This window comes from Coregonus clupeaformis, chromosome 18, assembly GCF_020615455.1.
Source record: "Coregonus clupeaformis isolate EN_2021a chromosome 18, ASM2061545v1, whole genome shotgun sequence".
NCBI lineage: Eukaryota > Metazoa > Chordata > Actinopteri > Salmoniformes > Salmonidae > Coregonus > Coregonus clupeaformis.
Window position 1 is genome coordinate 21,961,382 of NC_059209.1, and position 18,247 is coordinate 21,979,628.

General features: G+C 43.2%; 1 protein-coding gene across 2 annotated transcripts in view; it reads right to left on the reverse strand.

Moving 5' to 3' along the window:
- LOC121550252 (small G protein signaling modulator 1-like) overlaps positions 1 to 18,247 on the reverse strand; it is a 101,432-nt gene that overhangs the window by 33,027 nt on the left and 50,158 nt on the right. For both annotated transcript variants that reach the window (XM_045226801.1, XM_041862429.2), the window contains exons 4-11: positions 16,838 to 17,000; positions 16,421 to 16,573; positions 16,239 to 16,306; positions 15,945 to 16,090; positions 7,777 to 7,914; positions 7,297 to 7,421; positions 895 to 962; positions 467 to 630 (exon numbers count right to left, since the gene is read on the reverse strand). In XM_045226801.1, the coding sequence (XP_045082736.1) occupies positions 467 to 630; positions 895 to 962; positions 7,297 to 7,421; positions 7,777 to 7,914; positions 15,945 to 16,090; positions 16,239 to 16,306; positions 16,421 to 16,573; positions 16,838 to 17,000 (1,025 nt within the window). The remainder of the gene's footprint in view (positions 1 to 466; positions 631 to 894; positions 963 to 7,296; positions 7,422 to 7,776; positions 7,915 to 15,944; positions 16,091 to 16,238; positions 16,307 to 16,420; positions 16,574 to 16,837; positions 17,001 to 18,247) is intronic.

Sequence of the window (18,247 nt, forward strand, 5' to 3'; positions counted from 1 at the left end):
AATGTTTCAAGGACAAAATTACATGTATTTATGTCTTTTTTGTTTTAGTGAGGACAGTAACATTAGAAATCCAAAAAATATATATTTTAAGGATTCTTTCTGTAATAGAATAAATGTTGCAAAAACGAATGTAGACATTAAGAAATGCATTTCTATAGCTTCCAAAATATATTTTACAATGGTGGGAGAGTGCAAAGATGGAGTCACTGTGGCTTCAACACTGCGCCCCCCTATCGGTCAAGTGTATATACAGTGCATATACATCATTGATATTAACACACGTGCAGGTTCCAAAATAATCCAATATCTGCCCCCCAAAAATCGAACTATTAAATGAAATAATATTTGGCTCTGTCAGGGACCCCCTATTCACATGGTTGTATTGAACTGTTGGATGACTAAACAGAGCATTCCCCCATGTGTCACCCCTCAGATAGTCCCTTGTGAGTAGACATCCAGGGCTGACCTTTCCTCTCTGGGACCAGAGCGGAGGATCCAGCTGGCCATGGGGCAAGAGGCCGTTCTCCAGGCAGGAGAGGAACTGGAGCAGATGCCCCCCTCTAGGGAAGTGCAGCGGGGGTCTCTGGATGCCGTCCTGGCTCACCAGCACCACCGTGCCCCCGCTGTCCACTGCAGAGACAATATTATACCTTTTATGGACCTTTTAAACCTATTATTACAGTTTTGATGGTAAAATCATAATGAAAAAACTGTGCAAATTGATTATCCATTGTAAGGATATGAACAACTCTATAAATGAACCAGAACTAGCTGTTGTTGATATCAGTAGCTAGCAGACTAGCTCCATAAAAGACACAGCAATTACATTCCAGACATTACAATGAGCCTGTGCTCTGAATGTCTACCTCCACTAGCCTCTGCTTGTGAACCTACCCTGCTGATGACAGTGCAAATAAACAATCTCCTCCAGACGGATGGTCATAGCGTAATCCCAGTACACACTGAAAGAGATGGAATCAAAGCCGGGGTTATTGAGATGTCACTCACCTTGTCACACTGAGCTAAACAACAAAGTTGGCCAAAGGGATATGTGTGTTGTATCGCTCTTGGTGTGTGTAGAACTCTGAATAGGATTGGTGTTACTGAATGTAGAAACGATTTAAGTTGGGGTTCAGTATTTTGCATAAGTAGGTGGAGTGAAACCGATGCTGGCACTAAGACCACACTCAATGAACTGTATACAGCCATAAGCAAACAGGAAAACGCTCATCCAGAGGTGGCGCTCCTAGTGGCCAGGGACTTTAATGCAGGGAAACTTAAATAAGTTTTACCTAATTTCTACCAGCATGTTAAATGTGCAACCAGAGGGGAAAAAAAAAAAACTCTAGACGACCTTTACTCCACACACAGAGACGCGTACAAAGCTCTCCCTCGCCCTCCATTTGGCAAATCTGACCATAATTCTATCCTTCTGATTCCTGCATAGAAGCAAAAACTAAAGCAGGAAGCACCAGTGACTCGGTCAATAAAAAAGTGGTCAGATGAAGCAGATGCTAAGCTACAGGACTGTTTTGCTAGCACAGACTGGAATATGTTCAGAGATTCTTACGATGGCATTGAGGAGTACACCACATCAGTCACTGGCTTCATCAATAAGTGCATTGATGACGTCGTCCCCACAGTGACCGTACGTACATACCCCAACCAGAAGCCATGGATTACAGGCAACATCCGCACTGAGCTAAAGGGTAGAGCTGCCACTTCAAGGAGCGGGACTCTAACCCGGAAGCTTATAAGAAATCCTGCTATGCCCTCCGACGAACCATCAAACAGGCAAAGCGTCAATTCAGGACTAAGATAGAATCGTACTAAACAGGCTCCGACGCTCGTCGAATTTGGCAGGGCTTGCAAACTATTACAGACTACAAAAGGGAAGCACAGCCGCGGCTGCCCAGTGACACGAGCCTACCAGACGAGCTAAATTACTTCTATGCTTGCTTCGAGGCAAGTAACACTGAAACATGCATGAGAGCATCAGCTGTTCAGGACGACTGTGTGATCATACTCTCCGTAGTCGATGTGAGTAAGACCTTTAAACAGGTCAACATTCACAAGGCCGCAGGGCCAGATGGACTACCAGGACGTGTACTCCGAGCACTGACATTTTCAACCTCTCCCTGTCTGAGTCTGTAATACCAACATGTTTCAAGCAGACCACCATAGTCCCTGTGCCCAAGAACACTAAGGTAACCTGCCTAAGTGACTACCGACCCATAGCACTCACGTCTGTAGCCATGAAGTGCTTTGAAAGGCTGGTCATGGCTCACATCAACACCATTATCCCAAAACCATAGACCAACTCCAATTTGCATACCGCCCCAACAGATCCACCGATGACGCAATCTCTATTGCGCTCCACACTGCCCTTTCACACCTGGACAAAAGGAACACCTATGTGAGAATGCTATTCATTGACTACAGCTCAGCATTCAACACCAAAGTGCCCTCAAAGCTCATCACTAAGCTAAGGACCCTGGGACTAAACACCTCCCTCTGCAACTGGATCCTGGACTTCCTGACGGGCCGCCCCCAGGTGGTAAGGGTAGGTAACAACACATCTGCCACGCTGATCCTCAACACGGGGGCCCCTCAGGGGTGCGTGCTCAGTCCCCTCCTGTACTCCCTATTCACTCATGACTACATGGCCAGGCACGACTCCAACACCATCATTAAGTTTGCCGATGACACAACAGTGGTAGGCCTGATCACCGACAACGACGAGACAGCCTATAGGGAGGAGGTCAGAGACCTGGCCATGTGGTGCCGGGACAACAACCCCTCCCTCAACGTGATCAAGACAAAGGAGATGATTGTGGACTACAGGAAAAAAAAGAGGAACGAGCACGCCCCCATTCTCATCGACGGGGCTGTAGTAGAGCATGTTGAGAGCTTCAAGTTCCTTGGTGTCCACATCACCAACAAACTAACATTGTCCAAGCACACCAAGACAGTCGTGAAGAGGGCACGACAAAACCTATTCCCCCTAAGGAGACTGAAAAGATTTGGCATGGGTCCTCAGATCCTCAAAAAGTTCTACATCTGCACCATCGAGAGCATCCTGACTGGTTGCATCACTGCCTGGTATGGCAACTGCTTGGCCTCCGACTGCAAGGCACTACAGAGGGTAGTGCATACGGCCCAGTACATCACTGGGGCCAAGCTTCCTGCCATCCAGGACCTCTATACCAGATGGTGTCAGAGGAAGGCCCTAAAAATGGTCTAAGACTCCAGCCATCCTAGTCATAGACTGTTCTCTGCTACCGCACGGCAAGCGGTACAGGAGCGCCAAGTCTAGATCCAAGAGGCTTCTTAACAGCTTCTACCCCCAAGCCATAAGACTCCTGAACATCTAATCAAATGGTTACCCAGACTATTTGCATTGCCCCCCCTCTTTTACGCTGCTGCTACTCTCTGTTTATTATCTATGCATAGTCACTTTAATAACTCTACCTACAAGTACAGTGACGGAAAATAGTATTTGATCCCCTGCTGATTTTGTACGTTTGCCCACTGACAAAGAAATGATCAGTCTATAATTTTAATGGTAGGTTTATTTGAACAGTGAGAGGCATTTTATTGAGGGAAATAAGTATTTGACGCCCTCTCAATCAGAAAGATTTCTGGCTCCCAGGTGTCTTTTATACAGGTAACGAGCTGAGATTAGGAGCACACTCTTAAAGGGAGTGCTCCTAATCTCTGCTTGTTACCTGTATAAAAGACACCTGTCCACAGAAGCAATCAATCAATCAGATTCCAAACTCTCCACCATGGCCAAGACCAAAGAGCTCTCCAAGGATGTCAGGGACAAGATTGTAGACCTACACAAGGCTGGAATGGGCTACAAGACCATCGCCAAGCAGCTTGGTGAGAAGATGACAACAGTTGGTGCGATTATTCGCAAATGGAAGAAACACAAAAGAACTGTCAATCTCCCTCAGCCTGGGGCTCCATGCAAGATCTCACCTCGTGGAGTTGCAATGATCATGAGAACGGTAGGGAATCAGCCCAGAACTACACGGGAGGATCTTGTCAATGATCTCAAGGCAGCTGGGACCATAGTCACCAAGAAAACAATTGGTAACACACTACGCCGTGAAGGACTGAAATCCTGCAGCGCCCGCAAGGTCCCCCTGCTCAAGAAAGCACATATACAGGGTCGTCTGAAGTTTGCCAATGAACATCTGAAAGATTCAGAGGAGAACTGGGTAAGTGTTGTGGTCAGATGAGACCAAAATGGAGCTCTTTGGCATCAACTCAACTCGCTGTGTTAGGAGGAGGAATGCTGCCTATGACCCCCAAGAACACCATCCCCACCGTCAAATATGGAGGTGGAAACACTATGCTTTGGGGGTGTTTTTCTGCTAAGGAACAGGACAACTTCACTGCATCAAAGTGACGATGGACGGGGCCATGTACCGTCAAATCTTGGGTGAGAACCTCCTTCCCTCAGCCAGGGCATTGAAAATGGGTCATGGATGGGTATTCCAGCATGACAATGACCCAAAACACACGGCCAAGGCAACAAAGGAGTGGCTCAAGAAGAAGCACATTAAGGTCCTGGAGTGGCCTATCCAGTCTCCAGACCTTAATCCCATAGAAAATCTGTGGAGGGAGCTGAAGGTTCGAGTTGCCAAACGTCAGCCTCGAAACCTTAATGACTTGGAGAAGATTTGCAAAGAGGAGTGGGACAAAATCCCTCCTGAGATGTGTGCAAACCTGGTGGCCAACTACAAGAAACTTCTGACCTCTGATTGCCAACAAGGGTTTTGCCACCAAGTACTAAGTCATGTTTTGCAGAGGGGTCAAATACTTATTTCCCTCATTAAAATGCAAATCAATTCATAACATTTTTGACATATGTTTTTCTGGATTTTTTTGTTGTTATTCTGTCTCACACTGTTCAAATAAACCTACCATTAAAATGATAGACTGATCATTTCTTTGTCAGTGGGCAAACGTACAAAATCAGCAGGGGATCAAATACTTTTCCCCCCTCACTGTACATATTACCCAAATTACCTCGACTAACCGGTGCCCCTGCACATTGGCACATTGACTCGTTACCAGTACCCCCTGTATGTAGCCTCGCGGTTGTTATTTTTACTGCTGCTCTTTAATTATTTGTTAATTTCATTTCGTATAATTTTTTATTGTATTTATTTGTGTAATTTTTTTTGGTATTCTTTCTTAAAACTGCATTGTTGTTAAGGGCTTGTAAGTAAGCATTTCACTGTAAGGTCTACACCTGTTGTATTTGGCGCTTGTGACAAATATTTGATTTGATTTGGAGGGGCATTTTATTGTACATTGAGAATGAGTGGCTAAGAACCAGATGTGTTTTACATGCCCTATAACACGTACGAACACACAGATGTGATCATTCTACAGTGGTCGCTGCAGCGTACGCTCAAACCGGTGTGATTAGAACACTTATTTAGAACGTCCAGTTATGATTGACGCAACAGTCAGCGTTTGAGCTTGCCACACTGTTTTTGCACAGAAACATTTTGCACAAACAGTCTTTACAACGTTATATCCTCAATGTGAGCAGTTTATTTTTGGATGCAATGTTCAGACATTCACAGAAGTAGCGACAGTATAACACAATTCTCATCCAAACTGGAACATTTTGGCTACATTAGTCGTAGCGCTAACTGAGGAAGGAATGACCTAACACAAGCGGTCCTATTTAGCTAACGCTCGGCTGACAGAACCATAATATGAATTAGCTAATAGCAATTACTATTTACAATTCACACATCACGGGTTACCTCACCAGTGATTGAAATAATTGAGTAAAACACTTTCAAAAAATTTAAAGTTATCCAACGATGGGTAGTTTGTGCACGCCGCCATGTTTGTTTTTTCGCGTTAACCAAAGATAAGAGGTTACAAGAAGAGTTGGGTCTGTTTGCAGTATGCATGTTGAAGGGGGGGTGTCGTCTACCATCATTCAATTCCGTCATTCACTTGCAGAAGATTATTTGAAAGACGAGTGAACCATTCCTTCACCTCGTTTTGTTATAACATCTTTGGTCTGACAGACGTCTACGTGACAACCAGACTGCATTGCATGATGTCAACAAACATGGCGGCAAACATAGCTGTAATTAGCTTAGCATTAGCTCATCATAATCAGTACAACCTTCAAAAAAGTATTTTACACACATCATATCTGTCCATTACAATCTATGCAAGAATCGGAATGCATGATTTGTCACCAGTACTTGAAAACGGGAATAAAACAGTAAATACATTATGCTCCATAAGGTGTGCTACAGTAGAAACGACAACACGATATACAGAAACTATAATAATACAGTAATAAGGCACTTAATTTGATAGGAACGCACACATGTCCAAAGTTATTATTAGTAGTGAAGGCAATACAGGCGTCAGACGGAAAATGTGCCAGGGAGGAAAAAGTTTGTTTGGGCTCTCTTCAAAGAGGGAAGTTTGTCCGGCTCAGTAATGCCTCAAACGTAAAATGTCCGCCACAGTGAAATGGGCTACTTCTATGTGAATTAATGAGGAGGCGGAACACACCTAAATTCAAACGGTGTTAGAAAATAAAACTTGTTAAAAAATAATTGACAGGTTGAAACACAGCCTATAGATAATTAATATAATAATAATAATAATAATAATAATATGCCATTTAGCAGACGCTTTTATCCAAAGCGACTTACAGTCATGCGTGCATACATTTTTACGTATGGGTGGTCCCGGGGATCGAACCCACTACCCTGGCGTTACAAGCGCCATGCTCTACCAATTGAGCTACAGAGGACCAATTAGCAGGCAGCGTGCTTTGGTTTGAGGGCAGTAAGGGTTAACTGTTCTGTTGTGTAACAATCACATTTTGGAACAGTGAGTGCATTCTGACATCACGCGCATAAAATAAAAAAAACTCACGATATTTGGAACTCACGTGTGAAAAGGTTAATACAGCCACAAACAACATTACGGCCTAAGAACCAGAGTCACTAAAATAATATGACTGGTTGCTTTGAAATATGCATGAACATTTCCCCATCAAAACCGTACCCCTGCTGCCCCTGAAAGCAACCCTCATCATATCCCCATCTCCAGAGTTGACCCCAGGACACAGAGCCCTCCTGAATCTCACTCAGACAGACACGCTGCATGATTTAGTGACACTGATCCACTGTAGACAATAACTACAACACACAGGTGGTGCATGTCATCGCTCTGTTGTGCCAGCTTGATGTACATAAATAAGAGACATGATTGTTAGTGAATTGCTCTCCACACCTGTGCTCATAGTCCAGGTCTCCCACAGAGCCGTTCATCAGCTGATTGGGCGTCCACTTCAGCGTCATGATGTCGGCGGTCTGGTGGAGAGAGAGGTATCCTGGGATAGCCTCCATGTCATCCCTCTGTAACACCAAGAAGGATATTAGTTTGACGATCTGTTTTCTATAGTGCACTATGAAGAAATGTTTTACACTTTTTTTTTCAGATTGGCATTAGAAATGTCTCTCCAAATGGGTCTACTATTTTGTGGTGTTAACAACTGGTATATTCGCTTTCACTGAATATTTTGAGAGTTTCCAAAAGCTATCATAAATATGGGGGAGTCCGGACACTGACAGATCATCTTGCACAGCAACCACAAAATGGCCAATCTCTCTACATACTGTATATGGCTCTGAGCATATCTAGAGATGCTAATTTCTTATTTATACAGTACATAGAACACTCCTAGAGATGGTAGAAGGATGAAATGTTTACCGGCTGCACCAGCACGTTGTTCTTTCCAAACAGCAGGGTGGCTCTGTTGTTCTGGTGCAGTGACTCCACATAGTCCCGGGCTGAGGGCGAGGGGGAAGGCCGCTCATCAATGCTGCTACTGGAATGTCTCTTCTGGATCTGGAAACACAGACAATTTGTATGTTTTTACCCCCATTCCAACTTATCCATCCGTCCATCCAGCTTCCATATATTGGCCAATTAGTTTCACACATCATAGGCTGTCCACCCACTCTGCCCGCTTTGGTGATGACATTTCACTTCCTTATATATTCGTAAGCTAATACATCCGCTAATAAGCACCGATCTCTGTTGACAGAGGGGTGCAGCTAAACCTTTTAGGATTTTACATTTTGTTGTCGTTGTCTTCCAAGTTGTTTCCGCGGGTGACAAGTAGCAAAATTAGCATGACACAAGCTGAATTAAGTGTAAAAGGCTTTGGAAATAAAAAGCTTGCGGTACGCTCAGTGCTCCGTTGACATTTCACAGAGATACGCTTGCCCAGCAAACATGACTGAGCGGGGCCCTTTGTGGCTGAGATTGGGCTGTGCGGGCTTAAGATAGCCCGAAATCAGCCATCAGTGGCCCCTCGCGGTCAAGAAAATTCTGGGCCACCACTGAGCGGTTGGGATTGGACCCGCACTCAGTGAAGCGCACATTAAGAATACTCCAATCGTTTGCCAATTCATCATCTTCACTAGAGGATATTAATGATTAATGTGTTAGAAGATGTTCATCCGGAATTGAATCTTCACGAGGAGCCTAATCATGTGTATCTGGATTGCTTAAGTTCTTTGGATGAAAATCTTGTTGGTGACGATAGTGATGAGACAAGTAACAGCTTTGATGAGGAAGAAGAGGAAGATAATAATTCAGCAAAGTTATGCAAGGTGTTATGTGAGTGGGCATTGAGAAATGATATACCACAGAACACCCTCTCAGATCTTCTTGGTGTGCTGAAGGAATTCCATCCAAATCTACCAAAGCATGCTTGTACTGTCCTACAAACGGCAAAAATAGAATCCAACGTTCAAACCATTAAGGGTGGCGAGTATTTACACCTTGGCATTGTGTCTTATCTCAAGACAATATCCAGCCGCCTCGTCAACATTGCCAACACCACCATTGGCCTCCAAGTGAATGTTGATGGTTTTTCCTTATACAGCTCTTCTTTGCAGTTGTGACCAATTTTAGGGAAAGTCTATTTTGAGAAGGAGTGTTTTTTCTGGCAAGAGTAAACCACATGATTTGGGGGTATATTTGTCTGACTTTATGGAGGAGGTAGGGAGACTACAGGAGGGTTTTGAGGTGGCAGGGAAATCATTCACTTTACATATTGTTTCATTTGTGATGCTCCAGCAAGATCGTTCATTAAGAACATTAAGGGCCATAATGGGTACAGTGGGTGTGAGCGCTGTACTCAGGAAGGGGTCTATGTCAAGAATCATATGACGTTCCCAGATAAAACAGCTACAATCCGCACAGAAGATCAGTTTGAGACAGGAAGATGAAAATCACCATAAAAGGACAATCTAATGTTACCCCGATGAACATAGGCATGGTCACAACGTTCATTCTTGACTACATGCACCTTGTTTGTCTTGGAGTAACTCGGAAGTTGATGTATTTTTGGATGAAATGGGATTTTTCTTGTAGATTGGAATCTTGGGCAGTGAGAGCCACCTCAAGGGGTTGGTGTCAATCACACAGCACATTCCAATGGAGTTTCAGAGAAAACCAAGAGGATTGGAAGAAATAGACAGATGGAAGCAACCGAATTCTGCCAATTCCTATTATACACAGGCCCTGTCGTGTTGCAAGACATCCTTTCCTCCTCCCACTACAGCAACTTCTTGAGTCTTTCCATTGCCATGTACTTGATGCTCTGCCCTGCCTTGTGCTGTTACTACTGTGACTATGCAGATGACCTCATGAAACACTTCCTCAGTGAGTTTGAGAATTTGTATGGTATTGAAGAGTTGGTCTACAATGTCCATAATCTGACTCATTTGTCAGAGGATGTGAGGAGGTTTGGGTCCTTAGATAGTGTGTCAGCTTTTCCTTTTGAAAACTATCTGAGAAAGTTGAAGAAAGTCTGCCGGACACCACAATTTGTTCTCAAACAAATTAATCACCAAATTACTTGAGGACGTTTCCATCCAAAAAGACAAAAGAGAACCAAGGACAAGAAACATTCTCTGAAAAGAACACTCTAGAGGCCCAACCATTCCCTCACTCCACCCAGTTTCTGAAAGTTATATTTGAACAGTTCAGCATTGCCACTACTGGGGACAACTGTGTTATGGTTAACGGAGACCTGGGACTGGTACAGAACATCCTACGAGATAGTCACACAGGGGAGGAGTACATTATTTTCAGGAAGTTCTTGACATTAGAGTCACTCTTCTCTAGTCCCCTGGATTCAAAAGACATTGGCATTTATAAAGCACGCCATCTTCAACTAAGAGACGAAGCTCACCACCTATTGGACATTACCAGAAAATATGTTTTGATCCCAATGGGCACAGATTGGGCAGCCACGCCCTTGCTGCATAGTCAGAGGTATACCGTTTTTTGTTTTGTTTTACCTATTTACTGAATTTCCCAAACTCTTATTTTTCTATTGTCCTACAGAGATCTACATTGTTTACTAATGGCACAGTATCACATTGTGGCGTTTCTTGATCATTCAGTTGGGATTGTTAGTCATACATAGATACAGGAGCACTCATCCATAATGTTATGGCCACCTTATACCGATCCGAACAAACGCAAGAGAGCTTTAATGACTCATGAAGTACCTGGTGAAACATGGATTTCATATGAGATGACAACTTCAGGCCCAGCAGGTAGGCATTTTTTCTGAATTCTTTCTGCATGTAAGGTCACCCACAAAAATACAATAGGAACATGTAAATAGCACCAGATTCTTGACCCATATGGTGTGCTGAAAGAATAACGTCTTGAACAGCATAATGTCATATTAAGGGGTGAATAGATTTTTTGTACAGTACGTCCCACAAATTGCGAACAGCTGCCAAATGAAATTAATTTGTCTTTTACAGTTGATTATGAAAAGGCAAGATTCAAAGCTAGAGAAGCGGAGACCAAAATGGTTTTACTAAGCGACCCAGAAGAACTTGAACGCAACAGACTTTTCCAAGTGCAAGCGACCTGTGTCCAGTTGTGTCTGTGCTTCCAGTCCCACCACCACCAATACGTTTGCCAATACCTTCACCTCCCAGTAACTCTCCATCTACCAGCAACCCTACGAACCCTGTGAGCCACTCACTTCCTTTGAGTCACCCCCAATCTGCGAGACGCTCTCTGACTCCAAGCCATCTTCTAGCGCCGAGAGACCCGCTGCCTCCAAGCCACCCTTTGCCTGCTAGCCACTCTTTGTCTGCAGGTAAGTCTTGCAAAATTCTTTGCTAAGCCGAAATTATAAAAATAACGCAATTGGGCTTTCAGCGTCGCTGAGTACATGTGGCCAAAGTTTGTGATTAGATGCTTTCTTGTCAGGTATTGACAGGTACTTGGTCAATGCGCTTGAAGAAATGAAGGACAGACTGACAAAAGTTGAGAGAATGGTGTCAGATCTCTCTCGATCAAGTCACTTTATCTGACGACGTCAGCCTACCCTTACAAAACTATGATGAACTTGATCGCCTGGAACAAAAAATTGAGGACCACCAAAGTCGAAAAGACTTAGTAAACCTACTCAATACAGTCATTACTTTCTTACTAATAGTGTCTCTTTCCATTACACATTTTAGTTTTTATTTATTTCCCTTAATTTTAGATTACATATCTGGCGACCATTGGAGCTTGTGATGTCCAAGTGACAACAAGAAGGACAATGGTAGCACTGTTAAGTCATGCCCTGGCAAGACAGCTCAACTGGAAAGGCACGAATGACATAATACCCTTTCACAACTTGGGGCTAAGGAAGGTTGTTGCAGGTACATCCGGGGGAATCTCAAACATTTTCACATTATTTCGAACACCTAGACATCTGTGATTTAAATGTTTGAAACTGCAACGGTTTCAACTCCTTCTCCGACTATGGCCTGAAATGGTAATTATGTAGAATATCAATGTGTTGCCATGGGAACCTTGTCGGCTATAATAAGCATGACACATGCTGCTTAAATGTGGGGGGTGAGTTTATCGTAGCAGAAACCACATCTTCCTACTAGACACCCGTAGCTTTCTCGTGATATATGGCGATCCTATGATCTGACCCCTGACCCTTTTTCTTTGCAACTCTGCCTAGAAGGTCAGCATCCCGGAGTCGCCTCTTAACTGTTGACGTTGAGACTGGTGTTTTGCGGGTACTATTTAATGAAGCTGCCAGTTGAGGACCTGTGAGGCGTCTGTTTCTCAAACTAGACACTAATGTATTTGTCCTCTTGCTCAGTTGTGCACCGGGGCCTCCCACTCCTCTTTCTATTCTGATTAGAGCCAGTTTGCGCTGTTCTGTGAAGGGAGTAGTACACAGCGTTGTACGAGATCTTCAGTTTCTTGGCAATTTCTCGCATGGAATTACCTTCATTTCTCAAAACATGAATAGACTGACGAGTTTCAGAAGAAAGTTCTTTGTTTCTGGCCATTTTGAGCCTGTAATCGAACCCACAATTGCTGATGCTCCAGATACTCAACTAGTCTCAAGAAGGCCAGTTTTATTGCTTCTTTAATCAGCACAACAGTTTTCAGCTGTGCTAACATAATTGCAAAAGGGTTTTCTAATGATCAATTAGCCTTTTAAAATGATAAACTTGGATTAGCAAACAACATGCCATTGGAACACAGGACTGATGGTTGCTGACAATGGGCCTCTGTACGCCTATGTAGATATTCCATTAGAAATCAGCCGTTTCCAGCTACAATAGCCATTTACAACGTCTACACTGTATTTCTGATCAATTTTATGTTATTTTAAAAATGGACAAAAAAAAATTGCTTTTCTTTTGAAAACAAGGACATTTCTATGTGTCCCCAAACTTTTGAACGGTAGTGTATATAGTATTGTATATATCGTATGCACGTTCATATTTAAGTGCAGGAATGTTTTTCCGAAACCAAGTTTAGCACCATCTGTGGACCATGTGTTGTAAAATATAGATTAATTAAAGACATAGATTAACATACACTATGTTACGAACCCGATTGTGAGGTCAGGTTGGGCTATGCTATACCCTAAAAGAGACTCGTCTCACTCTAACAGAGGGTATAGTTCAAGTGGGTGACTGTGTGGCGCTCACTGCAGAGTTGTCAGTGAGGTGGCCCTTCATCACTCCAACTCACCTGCACTCTAACGGACTGAGAGAGACTAATGGGAAGAGCTAACTACACACTCAGACAAGACTGAAAGAGAGCAAGGGGAGCACAAGAAAATCTGAGACGTTGCTACACAGTAGAGGTCACACAGGAGAAAGACTAGCGGCAGAAACCTGGAGAGAGAGAACACTGGAACTACTCTGTCTCGGAGGCTGTCTGTGTACAGATACGTAACAGCCAAGTATCAGCCTAGTCCTTGAGGTTCACGTCTAAACGTTTGGTTGCTGGACGCAAGCTCAAAAATGGGGATTGTGTTTACATTTTAGCCCCACAGTCAACCTCAGCTTTTTCTGATGTGAACACAGCCTGAGAAACTGTCTGTCAGCTCTCACAGCTGCTGGACAGAGTATACATGAGAATCATACGTTCTGTATACTCTGTCCAGCAGCTGATGTGTTTGTAATTGTCTGTGGTGTGTCTCTGTATATTTAAACCAGGAAATGTTCATGTTATGTTAATGAAACGTCAATGTTGTGCATGTTGAAGTTGTAAACTCACTTTGAAAGCACACTTTCTTAATTAATATTTTATTGTACTTAAGCTAAAGACTCCATTCAAAGTCTTATATACTTAAATGGGCTCCCGAGTGGCGCAGCGGTCTAAGGCACTGCATCTCAGTGCTTGAGGCGTCACTACAGACCCCCTGGTTCAATTCCAGGCTGTATCACAACTGGCCGTGATTGGGAGTCCCATAGGGCAGCGCACAATTGGTCCAGCGTCGTCCGGGTTTGGCCGGTGTAGGCCGTCATTGTAAATAAGAATTTGTTCTTAACTGACTTGCCTTGTTAAATAAATAAATAAATAAAAAATACTCAATGTTATGCTTGTTATTTCTCTGAAAAACTATTTTATTTTTATATTCATTTTATTATATTATCCAATTGTTAGAAAATCTTGCCCTTTTAATTGTATTGTATTTACTGCATATTAACCTAAGACTCCATTCAGACCCTGAGGTACTTAACTGTTATTTAATATTGACAATAAAATCTATAGAATTTGAACATGTTGTGGTATTTAATTTATGTTTATTAAATTTTTGGGACTTAAAATAGATATTTTATACCTGCAGAATTAACAGGTTTACTGCAGCTGTTTGGGTAGAATGTGGGTAATTTTTGGGAATTTATCACTAGGCCATCAAACTTTAATTTGGACCGTAATGGACCCAACGACGGCAGGCCTAATAACATAAGGGCTTATTGTGGGCTGGTACTGGGCTACCCACACTTACCTGGGGCTGAATAAGGGCTGACAGCAATTAGGGGCCAACTATTTGCCCATGAGCAAAAACCCATGGGCCCAGTGCATGTAGCCCAAGGCGGGCCTTTATTACAGCCCAAAGTGGACCCCTACGGTGCCAACCTGGGTGTGTTTGCTGGGTGTTTTTGAAAAAAAGGAACAGGAACTTCGCATGAAATGGATACTTCGGGATTTTGGCAAGGAGGCCCTTCATCTACTTCCCCAGAGTCAGATAAACTTGTGGATACCATTTTTATATATCTGTGTCCAGTATTAAGGAAGTCGGAGGTAGTTTTGCGAGCCAACGCTAACGCTAGTTAGCAACTGCGCTATCGCTAGTTAGCAACTTCCTTCAAACTGCATGCAGAGATAAAAAAAATGGTATCCACGAGTTCATCTGACTCCAGGGAAGTAGATAAAGGGCCTCATTGCCAAACTCCCAAAGTATCCCTTTAATATGAACAGTGTATAGTAAAATATGAAAATACTACATTTAATGTCTCAAAATCGATATATAGTTTTTATTTTTAGTCATTTTAGCAGACTCTCTTATCCAGAGCGACTTACAGTTAGTGAGTGCATACATTTTTCATACTGACCAACTGTTTTATGTCCTCCGGATTTGAGAAGAAAGATGACGAGTTCAATGGTAAGCCTGTCAGGTAGCCTTAATTCTTGCACAGCATCCAGCCTTGCTGAAGTGATGCTATTTTACAGATTTCTTTACAACTTTTTTTCTCTGGCCTCCATCAACTTAGTCACCTTAATTTTGACCATCCTACAAGGGTAAAAACTCAGATACCTTTTGAACGGAGTATGATAGAGACATGAGGTTTGGACCATTCGCATTCTTAGAGGATTATCTACAGAATTAACATATAATTTTACCAATTGGTCAACATATGCATTTTTGATTGGATACCCTACACATCATTGGCACAAAATGTATGTATTGTGCATATTGTTCATCCACCATTGAGCGCATTTAGTTTGTTTGATACTGTTTACCACAATAATTATCCACTGTGAATGAATTAGCCACGACTGAACTTATCCCACTCTGTAAGAACCCTTTAAGCCCTGTATTTGAGTCAGGTTGCTACACTTGCGTTTGCTTGCTTGAAGAAAAACTAAATGGGAAACCATCTCGCCACTTTGTTTGTGTTGACAAAGCCCATTACATTTGCCTCTGGGGTACAAAGGATACAATCCTGCAATAAGTAGCTCTCCATTGTCAACGAGCATGGGAGTGGGATACGTGGCGAGATGTTTCTAGCTGCAGGGGTCATTGACAATGTGAAAATACACTCTGTCCTCTCCGAAGGGATGCACTGTGCTCCTTAATGCATTGACAACAGCAGGTCTTTCTTCTACTGAAAGAGAGAGGCTGGGGGAGACTTCAATGACAGGATTGGTCACTGATATCCCCGCTACCTTTAAGCTAATTTTGTCCAGTGTCAGCAAAACAAAGATATTAAATAATCAAGAGCAATGTATACCAGGGGATAATGTGGTCATGGTCAATCCTATTTGGGGGAGTTTGGTAGACTAGTTGGATGGAAACTTACACAAAGGGCAGGCCTCTTGGTGGGGGAGTCCTGTCTGCAGTGGCCACTGTGGATGCGGTGTCTCTGGACCAGCTCGTCTGCTGAGGGGTCTGTCCAGAAGTGGTCAGCCGTCTTCATCTTCGTGTACTCCAAGGCGCAGGGCCCCACTGCCAGAGTACAGAACAATGGCATGAAAATATGCATGTGAGGAGAATCCCTTACATCAATCGGTGCCCTGTGTAAGTCGAATCCCCTACCTACACTGATATAATGTCTGAGATGAGATGTATGTGAATAAAAGCTTAACAATGTTACCTAACAAAGAGGCCAGAATGGGTCCGTCCACCGGATCCATCAGAATGGCCTTTTTTTCGTAGAATTTACTGGAACATAAAGATGTGATGGAGGTGAGCCATGAATTTCTGCATTTTCTTTTCCTCCTCCTTGCAGGTGACCACGCCCCCACGCCCGCCCCCCCCCCCACCCCCCCGACTCACCTGCTGTTCTCCACGAGGTAGAGCACGATCTTGTCCAGCACCTTCTCGATGAGGGCCGTGCGGAGCCACAGGTTTCTGACCACCTGCGGGTTGAGGCTGGGCAGCCTGGGCAGTCTCCGTACGCTGTCCTGGTTGGGAAAGCTTTGGTTCCGTCTGCCATGTAGAAACAGGGGAGAGGGAGGGAGGAACCCAGCAGTTTCCTTTGGTTAACCATGGCAATTTGCTACCAGTGATCATGTATTACAGTATGTTACACATTTATTGCATCAGTAAACTATAAATATGTGTGACAGATCATGACAAGCACTTCTTAGCAGTACTATACAGTAACAGCTCTTTGATTTTGAGTGCTATGGTCTGTGTCTGTACAGGGATCCGGTGGTGTATGTGTGGATATGAAGGTGTGCGTGATCTCACTTGCTCTCGATGATCTGCTCCAGCTCCTGAGCCTTCCTGCACAGCTCCTCTGCCGGGGTGAAGCTCTTCCCCACCTTCATGAAGAGCGCTGCTATCTTATTGCTACGCAGGAATCCCGCTGCTCGCCGCTTAAGCCCATGTAGAACGCACGCCTCCACCGCAGCTGTGTTCACACACACACAAATAATAGTAATTTCTAAAGATTGATGGGAAACATCATAGGGGACTTCACTAAACGTTGTCACCATTATAAATACTATGTTCTGCATTTTCATCTACATTTATTAACTTGTCGACAAGTTAATAGGATATTACAATAAATATCCTATTAACTTGTCGACAAGTGACATTGAATTGTGTTTGGTTGTAGACAAACTGAAATTAAAGCAGGACTAAGTCAGTGGCACAGATGGAATTATCCAAGCAGAAGATAAAGCTCCTTCAAATGTTGATATTTGGTTGTGTTGACAACCAAACACAATTCAATATCACTAAATATCATTACATTTGAAATCAGGGGTTGAAACCCTAGGCCCAATGTTCCCTCTATTTTTTTGTTGTTGCACTGAGCAAATTTCAGGTCTGCTGAGCGCAAACTTGATCGTTGTGAAAATTCTGTGCAGCTTCCAGCGCGTGTTTACTGTGAACACTGAGGCTGTACCGCTTTAAGTTACAGTTTTAACAGTGTCCATGTAGGGTACTGTGGCTATTTGATCATAATGTAGGCCTACCAGAGTGGCCTACCATCAAAAACAATGGAGAAAATGCATCCCATAACATTTTAACATGGAAATAGCTGTTCTATCATTCAGCCTACAGTAGCAGCCAATGTGTGGTGTTCAATGTAGGCCTACATTCCATGAGACTTTTGGAAAAAAAACATGCAGGGCTTGACATTAACCTGTTTATCCACTTGTCCTTCAGACAAGGAGGTGACTGAAAATGTTGTTTTGTTGTTTGATGCAAGAAATCACTTTACAAAATAAAATGCATTATTATTCCCATACCACTATTACAGAGAATCAGACAAATTATGCTACCCTCTGCCTATTCGCTACTTAGCTTATTCAAGCATGTCTCAAAATACAACACTGCCCCTTTAAGACAAAAAAAAGCTCTTTACCGGACTCGCTTTTCAAATATGTATACATTTTGTACACTTGTAGTTAACAATCACTCCCCTATTGCTAACTACAAATGATCTATAACTGGGCTAATAACTCTAACTAGCAAAGGATATTAACAAAATGTGCACACGTGGCTACATGCAGCTCTCACTTTGATCTACTCGTGACTGCTCATGCTGTAAACACAGTCCAGTTCAAAGTAAATGGCACAGATCCATATATGGCAATATATGCATATAGGCCTACTGCAGCTCTGATAGTTTATGCTGCACAGGTCTGTTTA